The sequence below is a fragment of the Desmodus rotundus genome, chromosome 5 (genome assembly GCF_022682495.2).
Source record: "Desmodus rotundus isolate HL8 chromosome 5, HLdesRot8A.1, whole genome shotgun sequence".
Classification (NCBI taxonomy): domain Eukaryota; kingdom Metazoa; phylum Chordata; class Mammalia; order Chiroptera; family Phyllostomidae; genus Desmodus; species Desmodus rotundus.
The window spans coordinates 5,177,564-5,189,134 of NC_071391.1; the positions used below are offsets into that span (position 1 = coordinate 5,177,564).

An 11,571-nucleotide genomic window follows, 5' to 3' on the forward strand; every position below is an offset into this window, starting at 1 on the left:
GCTGCTGCTACAGCCTGTTCCCCGGCTTTGCTTTCTTTCTGTGCCAAAGGGCTCTGACACACATATTTCACCTCGATCCTCTCCCTTTAAACATCTGTTGTGACCAGATCCCAGTTTTCTTCAGACACACACCCAGACAGTGACCAGAGCCTCCCATACTGCCCCATGAGGGCTGCCCAGTATAGTCCACACCAGGTGAAAGCTGAACAGTGTTGGGAACTGCTGGTGCAGGATCCCTAGTCGACTTTCACAGCCCTTTCTGGTTCAGCTCCAGCCTCTTTGACCCTGGCTCCTTGCATGTGCCCTGACTCCAGTCCAAGGGCCCCCAGACTGTCCTATCAGGGATACCTTTGACTCAGTCTTCAAAACTCAGTCCTCACATTACCTCCTCCATGAAACCTGCTCTTCTGATGCTGTTTCTCAAAGCCTAGTCCATCCTGATGCAGCCTACATTAATGGCTGGACCCAGTGCCTGGGCCTCAGCAGGGTGAGTCTCACTCCGCCAGCAGAAGGGGCTGGACTAGGCATGTGAGGCTGGGCAAGTCAGTGCCCTGTTGGGGCTTCAGATCCAGAAAACAAAGGGTTTAGATGAAATCCAAGTTCGGACCTGCTGATGGCAGTCATGGGAATGGGCCCAGCCTGGTGAAGAACGAGGGGTCATGGGCTGATTTCCTCCAGCACATGGAAACACCTCCCAGGCAATTGAGTCACAGACACTACCCCTCTAGCATTGGGCCCTGTAAGACCCAGCCCTGCGGTAGAGGGAGTGCCAGGCAGGGGGCTCAGTGATTATAGAGAGGAGAGGTGGGGCTTGCACTGGGGGATAAGGCCTTGCAAGGTGAGATGGCCTTCATAAATGGCTGTGGTCCAGGCACTGCTTGACCTCTAAGCTCCAGCGCTCTCCTGTCCTGTAGATCCACCCTTTGCCCCTGACCTTAGCCCCTCGGGTTTGGTTCGGGAGCAGGGGCCTGGCTGGGCCTAGCTTGGACAACTCAGCAGAACAGGTGTGGGCATGGCTACATGCTTCCCAACAGACCGAATGTTTGTGGGAGGGAAGCCAAAGGGGGGCCCAACATCAGAGAACCCCTCAGTGAGTGCCAGCCCACCCCTGAGCCAATGTCCCCAGGGCCTGCCTTTCTGACCCCTCCTGGGATCTTCTTGGTTGTGGCCTCTAGGGGCAAAACCTTCTCATGTCGTGAACATCAGACACAAACAAAGACAAATAGCAGTGGCTTCTTTACTCCCTGAAGTCCCCTTTTCTTCACAGAATATTTACAAACAGGAATGGGGTAGGGACAACTTTGCCACCAAACAATGGGCTGGGGAGTGGGGGCAGTGCTCAGACGCGCCTCTGCGCAGGGAGAGTTCCTGAGGGGGCCAAGGCCCAGTGTGATCCCTGGGCCCTGAAGGACCTGGGAAGCTCGGAGCTGGTCCATGGTTGGGTCTAAGGCCAGACCTAATGGCTCAGGCCAAGTCGGTGGTGGGTGAGCCCAGCTGCTTGGAGGCCAGGAGCAGGCGGGCGGCTGCATTCTATGATCTGGCTTGTAGCCGCAGGTTCCGAACCTCCTCCTCCAGGGCTGCTCTGTCTGCCTTCTCCTGGGGCGGGGGAGGGGGCAGAAGTCAGAATGGCCAGTCCCTTTCCTGGGGCGGCCCTGTGATTCCCTGGCAAACCCCAGCCCACCCTGTCACCTTCTTCAGGTCCTCCTGCAACTTCCTGAGCATGGACTCCAGGTGAGAGACCTTCTCTGACAGGCTCCCAGGTTCTGGCCTGAGGACACGGGGGGCAGGACTCAGGGGGACTGAGGCAGAGGGCAGCACCACAGCTGGCTCCAAGACCCACCTAAGTGAGAGGGGCCCAACCCCAGTCTTCTCAGACATATGTGCATGTGAAAGCAGAGCCCCGGGACGGGGCTTAACTCCAGTGGGGGGAGACAGGTGGCAGTGAAGGGGCTAGATCAAGGTGGGGCGCCTTACTCAGCATCAGACTTTGGGGTTCCCTTGGCATCTCCACTATCTGGGATGGACTGTCCTGTGGGGAAAGAGGGACCATTTGAGCAGGTTGGTGAAGGAAATAAGAGCCCCATCGTGGCTCCTCCCAGCGCGCTCTCAATGGCCTCACCCTCCCGGGACAGGGATTCCAGGATGGTGTTGCAGGTGGATGCGATCTCCGAGATGGACTGCCACTCGTCTTCCAGAGTCTCACTGCCCGCTTCTGACATGACTGGGCACAAGAAAGTGGGCTCAGCCAGGAAAGCCCAGGCCGGCCTCCCCCTGCCCGCCTCCTGCCCTATACTCCACCTTGCTCCAGACTCACTTTTGCTGATGGAGTTTCGAAGAGACAAGGTTCGTGGCAAGAAGGAGGCCCTCAGCTCCGGGGCCGGGTCGCCCCTGTCCTCACTACCACCCGGACTGGCTGGCCCGTCCTGAGGGGCAGAAATGGGTATGGATGCAGTGATGCCCACCAGCCCCACTGGGCCCACCCCTGATGTAGGGCCCTGGAGCCTTGTTTCTGCTCACCTGGGCAGGCGGTGTCTCCCTGCCAGCACTAGGTGCTGGCGGCTTGGACGTGGTGACCAGGAGGAGGTCTGGGGTGGTGTTGGGCAGGACTGGGGCCTCATCTGATAGGGAGCTGGGGAGAGCAGGGACAGCTCAGCACTAGAGGCTGCACCCCATGGCCCTTGCTCACAGAGGCCTGTCCACCCATCCTCCCAGGGAGGGATGAGAGGCGTGGCCTGGAGGGAGCACCTGCAGGGTGATGGCGAGTTCTGGCTGTGCAGGAACTCTGTCCTCTCTTCGGCCAGGTCCCCGGGCCCTGGAGGACTGCTTCCGTCATTCAGGCACACGTGCAGCAGCTGCCTGGTGGTGGGCGTGAGGGCCACTCCAGGAGCCTCATCCTGCACTGGCTCTGGGGCCCCCCGCCGGCTGGGCTCCTGCAGAGACAGCCGGTATAGCTCCGAAAAGCTCCTGCAGGGAAGAAGGTGCAGCTTCAGGAAGGAACACCTCAGCCCAGGCATCCTGCATCACCAGCCCCACTCCTAGCCGCCTTGAGGCTCGCTCCCACGAGGGCTCTTCAAATTCCCTAAGAATGGAAACTGTGTGCGTGGCTGCTGGCCATTGTTCCAGACCTGGGTTCAGATCACAGTGCTGCCCCCAGGTATCCTGGGCAAGGCACTCCAAACATCCGATTCTCCACCTGCAAGGTGGGGATAATTGTGCTGCACCTCAATTCGAGAATGGTAAATAACACCTAGCTTAGAGACCCACAAACTCCTGCTGGGACCAAATGCAGCCCCTGCCTTTTCTGTTTTAGATGGGCCTGTTTTTGTACCAATGCAAGCTAAGAATGGTTTTTACAGTTTTAAATAGTTGAAAGAAATCAAAAGAACATTTCATGACACATGAAAATCCTACAAAATTCAAATATCAGTGCCTAGAAATAAAGTTTTAGTAGAACTAATTGGCTTCATTCTCCCCATGAAGTAAGTGAAGTTCAGAGGGATTGAGAGACTGGGATTCTTTCAAAACGGAAAGGCCTTCATCTGGGATTCTTGAGAATGTTAATGGTGACACAGGAGGCACTGCATGGTGGCCAGCTGCCTGGTCCTCCCACCTTTCCGCATCCATCCCGGTGCCCTGACCTGCGAGGCCGGCCGCTCTCGTCTGGGGGCAAGACGGTGACGCAGACCTTGGGCGCCGTGCGCAGCAGGTGAGCCGCGTCTTCGGGGCCAAGTTTGGGCAGCGTCTGGCCACACACACGCAGCAGGCGCGCCCCGGGCCGCAGCCCCGCGGTCTCCGCGAACGTGAAGCGCTCCACGTGTGTAATGAAGCCCTCGGCGTCCACTTCGAAGCCCAGGCGGCCTTGGCCGTCACGAGGTAGTGCCAGCTCCCGGGTCTCACAGCCACGGCTCACCAGCTGGGGCAGAGCGTGTCGTAAGTGGTGCTAACCCCTGACCCGGGGAGGGGCCACCCCAGCACCAACTCCAGGTACCTCATCCCAGGCCACACAGACTTCCCCCCACCTGCTCCACCCCCCAGGAGATCGCTGGCAAGCCGCCGGGGAGATGAGAGCCCAGCAGCTTGGAGACCAGGGTTACCTGCCCGAGGACCCCCCAGTTTCAGCTTTGCCAAGCTTTGTCAAGGGGGTCAGACGGGCTGGGTCTGACCCCCTAGACTCTCCCTTTCTCAGGAGAGGCGACGGAAGCGAAAGATTCCAAAGAGGGCTCCGCTCCCTACACGCACAGGGACCCTGGCAGCCAGCGCCCTTGCTCCTGGGTCTCACCTGCAGGCGCGCCACGACTTCGCCTACGGCTTGCCCAGGGGGCCCGTGGAACCGCAGGGTGATCGCCTCCCCGCGGCCATGGTACAGGTCAAGCTGTTGCTCCGAGAAGGTCCAGGCCAGCACGTCGCGACAGGCGCAGTTAAAGACTACACGGCCGTCGCGCGGCGCCACCAGTACCAGCGCCTCGGCAGAGATGCCCAGCAAACAGGGAACCTCGGCACCATCAGGGCTGCTCACTTGGGTCCCGGCCGCGCCGCGCGCCCCAGGTGCAGCGCGCACTCCCCACACCAACGCACCAACCGCCTGCAGTTCGGTGCCTGCGCCGCGAGGGGACGCTCGCCGCCTGCCGCCCAGGGAGGGCAGGCCAAAGCGCGAAGCCGAGTCCAGCGATGTGGTGGTCACCTCGTTGGTGGCCAGGTCCTGCAAGTACTGCTGGCGCGTGCGCGTGGCCATGGCGTGGAACTGGCGTGCATGGCCCGCTGCCTGCTCGCCATTGAGCGCTTTGGCCAGCAGGAAGGCCCGAAAGTCAGCGTTGGCCGCGAAAGGGCCTCCTCCAGGGGGCAGAATCGGACCAAAGGCGGGGGTGTCCTGGGTGCGGCTCACAGCCACTCTGCGGGGAGGGAGATGATAGTCAGGGCCAATGGGAAGGATCCAGGAAGTCTTGCCAGAGGCAAAATTGAGACCACCAGGGCGCCCACCTGTAGGAAGTGTGCGGAGTACAGGGTGCTTGCGCCCGCACCACCAGGAACACGTGCTGAAAGTGCGAGCGGATGGTGGTGGGGCAGAAGGGCTTGCTGCCCGGTTCCTGGAACACGATGGTCACAATGTTGTTGCCAATGTGGCGCTTCCGCAGGAGCTGGGGGTTAGATGGTGGGGGATGTGGGTGGGGCATGTCCGCCTCCGAGTCCCTCCTCATTCAAGCAGGGCAGAGCCACCAGTGGCTCCACCACCGGCCCCTGGGTATTTGTCTTTGAGGAGGGTAACCAGCTGGGAGGGTTGTTGAAGGTCGACAGAGCTCAAGTCAAAGCTCAGATATTGCCATCCCCACAGCCCCTTCCGCGGCTCCCCCGAAGCCCCTGACCACGCCCAACTCCACCCCAGCCCTCCCACCTGCTGCTGGTTATTGGGGGTGTAAGGCAGCATCGTGGACACGTGGAACATGATCTCATGGTCCTGGTACGTGGTGTAGAGAGAGTGCGTGCCTGTGGAATCCGCTGTGGCCAGGGAGTTGGGACACGGAGGGAGAGAAAAGGTAATCTGGGTGGCGTGAACCTACCATCCCTGCGTGCCGTCTGGAGCCTATGTGCCCCCAAGCAGCAGGCAGACAACCCTTTCACACCACCAGCCAATGCCCAGGCCACGAGGTCTTCAGCTTTGGCTGCTCCCCTCTCCCTCCTTCCAAAGATTCCAGCCTCCAGCCCAGGGTGGGGTTGAGGGTGTTGAAATAGAATGAACACAGAAATAAGAAATGGTCTGCTAAGAGGGAGGCAGGACAGAGGAGCTAAAGAGGACAGATATTGGCCCAGGCACCAGCATGTGTGGAACTGCCAGAGAGTGGAAGGCAGGCAGGAGGTGCTCAACAAAAACACCTCCCAGGGGTCCTGGGGTCCCTCCAACCCGGGAGGCAGAGGCACTCCCAGGAGGCTGAGCTGGCAGAATATGTGTGTTTGACATGGGGGTGGTGCCCCCAAACTCCCTTGGTCCTGGCTCAGGCAGTAGGGCACCAAGGTCTTGGGGACAGTTTAAGCCCCTCCCCCAGCCCATGGCTTGGCCTTTGTAGCCACTGACTCATGTCCCCAGCCTACCCAAAGAACCCTTCACTGTTGTCCCCAACCTCAGGGCAATAAGGGACAGAGAAGTGACAAGACAGTTGGTTCTCACCAAGGCATCCTGCCCCTCAGCACGAGTCTGCCCCCATTTCTCAGCCCCCAGCCCCCTGGGCCTCACTTTTGATGTCCAGCTGGGCCCGGTAGCTCTCAAAGCCTTTGAGCCGCACCACGTCGCCCAGCAGGGTGAGGAACTGCATGAAGGCGGGCCCTGCCTCCTGGTTGTTGTACATCTCCTCTTCCGAGCCCTGGTCCGCCCGGCAGTACAGGATGCCCACCTTGCGCTGGAAGCTCAGCTGGGGGGGCGGGGAGGGCACAGGGAGAAGGCACGGGCCTCAGTCCCTCCCACCCCCCACCTCGGGCTGTGGGGAACGGGTGGGGCACTGGCCGGGAGGCCAGGCTGCCTTGATGCCTGGCCCTGAGCACCACCCTCTCTAAGCCATCTCTGTGTCCTCATCTAGCACGTGGGTTTGGTCTGTCCTGCTCCTAGTGCTCAGAAGGGCAGAGGAGGTCACAGGTGGGATGGGACTGGGAGGGTGTTGGTTCTCGTGTGGCCACAGAGGAGGTGATTCAAGGGAAGGCCCTTGGTCCTGAGAAATGTTCATACTGTCATCCTCATGTCAAAGCCAGCCTGTCCCCTGCTCCCTCAAGTCCCAGGCACCCCCACCCCAGCCTCTGGAGGCCTTGAACCCCACACCATCTCTGCTCATTCTTTGCTCCCGGCTCCTTTCCCTCTGGGGCTCGCTGCACAAGGCTCTGCGGCCCCATGCAGTCAAGCCCTGTTCCCCCAGCTCTGGCCTCCCGCCTTCACACTAACCCTGTCTATGTCCACAGTTCCCACTTTAATTTCATCTCCCCTAACCCTTGCAGCCCCACCTCCACCCCAGCTCCTCAACCCCCACTCCCTCCCAAACCCCTCGGATCTTAAAGTGTAGGCTCTCATTCAATAGGTCTGGGACCAGGCCACAAATCTGTATTTCTAACAGGCTTCCAGACGATGTGGATGCTGCTGGTCTAGATTTTATTTTGAGAGGAAAAGCTCAAGATGACCTCTGATGATAGCCTCTCTCTGCAAAGCCAGCTTCCTTGGGGCCACCGTCCTGTCCAGCATCAGGGTCAGGGCTAGGTGTCTGGGAGCTGGGCAGGCTGGGTCAGACCAGGTCTAGCAGTAGGGTTGGGGGCACCGTGGCCACTCACCACTTGCTCGTCCAGCGTGAGCAGTGTGCGTGGCACCTTCGGTGAGGCTGAGCCCAGGCGTAGGCAGGTCGGGCTCAGCCTGGGTGCCACATGCTCCAGAAGCTTCCTTGGGGAAAGGCCCCGTGGGGGCCCTGGCGGCAGCGCCTCCTCCGAGATGGTGCCACGCAGTGTCCGGAGCTGAGGAGGGAACATAGGGGCACTCAGAACCCATACAGGTTGTTGAGGATGAAATCCATGGTCTGATCCCATGACCCAGGCCCACCTGTGTGGTCCGCACGATGATGCGGTAGCTGTGCAGAGTGCCCCCTCCGCTGCCCTCCTTCTCTTCCCGCCGAAGGCTCACTGCCACCGGACCCAGCACCTCATCCAGTCCAAAGAAGTTCTGGTGTTCTGGGGGGACCCCAAGCAGTGGATGACCAGTCCTGCCCACCCTCGCTGGACCATGGCCCATCACTAAGTCCCAGCTTAGGCCCTATCTCCTACCTAGTGCAGACCCTAGACTAAGTCCCACCCCTCCAAAGCCCCACCCACGTTCTAACAAGCCAAGGGCCTGTTCCTAGACTCCAGGCCATATGCCCTCTGTGGGGACCTGGCCATATCACACCTTGTCTCAGATCCAGGGGGCCAATGTGGGCCTGCTTCCACAACTAGAGCCTGCCATACCCTGCCCACCATGCCTATGATCTCCAGGATGCCCGGGACCCTCCCTCCTGGGCACTGATGAGAACAAGGTTCCTAGCTGCAGCAGAATCTCTTCCCAGCCCAGAGGAGTATAAGGATGAACCAGATGCAGGCAGAGGGGCATGCCTGGCTGTGTGTGGAGCCTGGGGTTGTCCTTAAGGTGGTGGTTAAATCAGGGCCCAGCAGAACAGCCTTGGCCCAGGGACTTAACTGCTAACCTTTCATATGGCCATGGACTTGACAGGGAAGGGACAGCTCATGAGTCCTACTGGGTGCACTGCAGGTGAGAGGGATCTCTGCCCCTCCCAAAGGCCGTCCCCTCACCTTTGTTGTAGAAGTACTTGCGGTAGTAGCCAGCACCCAGGTCTGCGTGCTCCAGGCTGTACACTGAGGTTCGGTTCTGTGGCTCCTCCAGAACCGACACAGCTGCATTGGGCAGTGCAGGGGGCAGAGGCGGGGACGCTGGTCCACCCAGGCCCAGTTCTCCCTCACCCCCAAGCTCACTCACAAAGCCGGGCGCCTCAAGCAGCAGGTCTGAGCTGGCAGTCCGGCCCTCAGCCGAGGCCAGGGACCCAGAACCAGCTTCCGTGTGGACCCCTGTTCCCCGAGGCCTTGGAGCCCAGTCGAAGAGCAGGCTCTGCACGTCGTAGTGCGCGAACCAGCGGGGCTCAGGCACTGGCGGGAAGGCGGGCTCGGGCTCTTCTGCAGGCAGTCCCAGCAGAGCCAGTGGGTCAGTGAAGAGGCGAGTGGGGACCGCAGCAGGGCGGCTGGCCTCCTCATGGCTGTGGGCACGGGCTCTAGGGCTGGCTGGTGTGGGGGGCCGGGCCTCGCCTGCGTCACTGCCGCTTCGCAGGAGTGGGCCCCGGGCTGGGGTTGGCCTCGGCTCAAAGGTGTGCGGAGTCAGTTGGGGCCGAGCTGGCTGGCGCAGCTTTCGGGCAAAAAGGTCATCGGTGGGCGCAGGGGCTGTGCCCCGCCGAGGGCTCCCCATGCCGCTGGCCCACATGGGCATGCAGTGGGCCTGGCTTTCCGGGGGCCCGGCCGCATTGGCGGGCGCTGGTGGTGGCTGCTTGGTTCCCAGCCACCAGGCCGGTTCCTGCCCTGAGGGAGGAGGGGGCTGCTCAGAGGGCAGGGGGGTAGAAAACAGGAACCCGGGTTTCCAGCTCAGTCCTCCACCACCACTCGGGTTGGCTTCCGGTCCCCTCTGAGACCATCAAAGCCGCTTCCGCTTTCCTGGCTACTTCCTTGTCTGCCTTGGGCTAAGGTTTCCAGCCCCCTCCTCCAGCTTAGTGCTGAGCAGGACCAGGGGCCTTGGCCCTGTGGATCTGGAGCCGGGGCAGCCCCAGTTCCCACTCACATACCTTCGACTTGGCCTGGGCCCAGACTGAGGGTCCCCACCAAGGCCTGGCCCAGCTGGACAGATGATTTGTCTCTGCTGGGACGGGAAACCCGTGGGGCCACTGGTGTCTGGGTCCTGCCCACTTGACAAAGGGAGGACGTCCTGTCCCCAGAGACCTTCCTCCCTGCCCCTCCCACTTCCTCTGGGGTCCCTGAGGAGGTGAGCACCCAGAGGCCAGGTCTCAGTGCCCTGTCCCTCACAGCCTCAAAACCTCAAGGACACAGGGGTTCCCAGGGGCACTGGCAGGACAGCAGAAATGACAAGAGGACTTCCTTTGGCACAGGAAGTGGCCCCAACTCTGGGCCCAGCCCCCTGCCCAGCCCCACATCCTGAGGAAGGTGGTGGGGTCACACCACCTCAGTCATGGGACCCAAGTCACCCTGGCCTAAAGGACAGGTCCTGGCTCACCCTCTTGCAAGCTACTGTGACCATGCCTGGAGGCAGGGGAGTGAGTCACAATGACTAGGCCCCTTGGCTGGGACTGGGAACCGAGGGGATCTCTGCCTGACTTCCCCGATGCTGACAGGGAGGTCTGAGTCCCGTGTGACAGACAAACTGAGGTCCAGATAAGGGGATGCTCTTGCCAGAACTAGGATCTGAACCCGGATCTGCCAGTCTCCAGGGCCTAAACAGTGCTGCACCTGCCCACCCCTGTCCTGCGTGTGTAGGTGTGGGGCAGATGGGGGTTGGGCGCACAGGATGCAAGACTGCTGAGACTCCCAAGGCCCACAGACCTGCTAGGTGCGGAAATGCATTGAGGTCGGGGGCAGGTGCAAAGGGTAGTGTGAGAACGTGATGGGGAGCTACCCCTAAGTGAACCCAGTATGGAGCTGGCCGCTAGGGGTACAGGCACATGCCAGTGGGTCTTTGTACATCATCCAGCAACATGGTGTGCGGCTGGGCTGGGGGAGGGCACAGCAGGGGCTCCATGCACTCCTCAGCTAAAGTTCCAGAACCAAGCAAGGGTAGGACTCCAAAGCTCGAAGTGCCTCCTCCCTTGTTTCTCGCAGGACAAGCTCTGGTGCTGACCCTGACTGAGCCTCTGCTTTCTTATCTCTAAAATGGGGTTAACCATTCCTGTTCCTTCTCAGCACTGCAGGGAGATTGAATGGAGGATGCAGGCAGTGAAGCTGGCCATGCGTTAAGTGTGTAGAGGCAGATGTAGCCCCGGCTCCATGTGCCAAACTCTTGCCCCTGGGCTGTGGTGACGGTGGGGATGAGAGAGGCCCGTGAGGGAGGGGTGTGTGAAGGCCCCTGCCTCGTGTGAGCTGAGCTCCCTGCATGTACCAGCACAGCTTTTCTCTGGCCCAGTGCCGGGCTCTGGCCCTGCCTTGGGGGTGTTCTTGGGCTCTGCCCCCCACCCAGCAGCCTCACACAGGGTCCATTGAGGCCGGGACATTCCTCTTGGTCTGTGTCACTGGGGAGGGGGGGCTGGCCCCGCCCCCACAGATCCGGAAAGCCGGACTGCCCCAGGAGGAGGTGTTGGACGCTTCCCAGCACATCTGGAGGTCATGACCCCATTTCTGCTGCCAGGGGGCGCGACAGATGTTTCCTCATAGGCCTGGCCCAGGACTGGGGGCGGTGTGAAAAGGCCGCCCACGGAGAAGGGGAGACCCCAAACAGGGGGAGCCCTGTACACTACCAGCAGCAAGGGAGGTCGCCAGTGCCACTGAGGAGTCAGAGGCAGCCCCATCCACTCGCTCACACACGGTCCGGCTGGGGCAGTCATGCAGAGGACAGGGTGGGGGCCTGGGGCAAGGGACTAGATATGCCGACTCCGGACTACAGCTGGAGCTGGGAGGGAGGTTGGGAAGGTACAGGCTGCGAATGCTGCGAGGAATCCCCTCCCACACACACACCACTCGAGCCCATGCCAGCCCACGTTCTCCCCTGTCCAGCCCAATCGTGGTGCCTCCGCTCCCCCGCGCCCGCTGGTACCTCTGGGGCTCCCGCCCGGCGGCCGCCTCCCGCGCTGGAGTCCTGCTGCTGGGTCTCTTGCTACCACTCCCGGCAGCTCCGCCTGGGGGGCGGGGCTATACTGGGGGCAGGGCCACAGCGGAGGGGGCGGGAGAAGCTGGCCCAGGAACTGGTTGCAGCGCTGCTGCTGGGAGCAGAGTGCCTCCAGAACTAGGCCCACCCAGCAAGCTGTCCTGTTCTCCCAACCTGGGCTAAGAGGCGGGAATAAGTGGACC

The 11,571-nt window shown here is 61.2% G+C and overlaps 1 protein-coding gene across 3 annotated transcripts; it reads right to left on the reverse strand.

The window, feature by feature from the left end:
• Positions 1-1,223: 1,223 nt before the first annotated feature.
• Positions 1,224-11,398, reverse strand: SIPA1 (signal-induced proliferation-associated 1). 3 transcript variants are annotated; one of them, XM_024574351.4, is made up of 16 exons: positions 11,318-11,398; positions 8,308-9,081; positions 7,565-7,692; positions 7,303-7,479; positions 6,227-6,401; positions 5,390-5,493; positions 4,978-5,135; positions 4,280-4,889; positions 3,639-3,913; positions 2,746-2,964; positions 2,518-2,629; positions 2,315-2,423; positions 2,120-2,221; positions 1,975-2,029; positions 1,690-1,768; positions 1,224-1,596 (listed from the first exon to the last, which is right to left on the reverse strand). In XM_024574351.4, the coding sequence occupies exons 2-16, from the start codon at positions 8,990-8,992 to the stop codon at positions 1,531-1,533; spliced, it is 3,054 nt and encodes a 1,017-aa protein (XP_024430119.2). In that variant the 5' UTR covers positions 8,993-9,081; positions 11,318-11,398; the 3' UTR covers positions 1,224-1,530. The 3 variants fall into 3 exon arrangements, with proteins under 3 accessions (XP_024430119.2, XP_024430117.2, XP_045039491.2); XM_024574349.3 differs by having other exon boundaries at positions 1,690-1,840; XM_045183556.2 differs by lacking the exon at positions 11,318-11,398 and adding an exon at positions 9,342-11,308 and having other exon boundaries at positions 1,690-1,840.
• Positions 11,399-11,571: the final 173 nt, after the last annotated feature.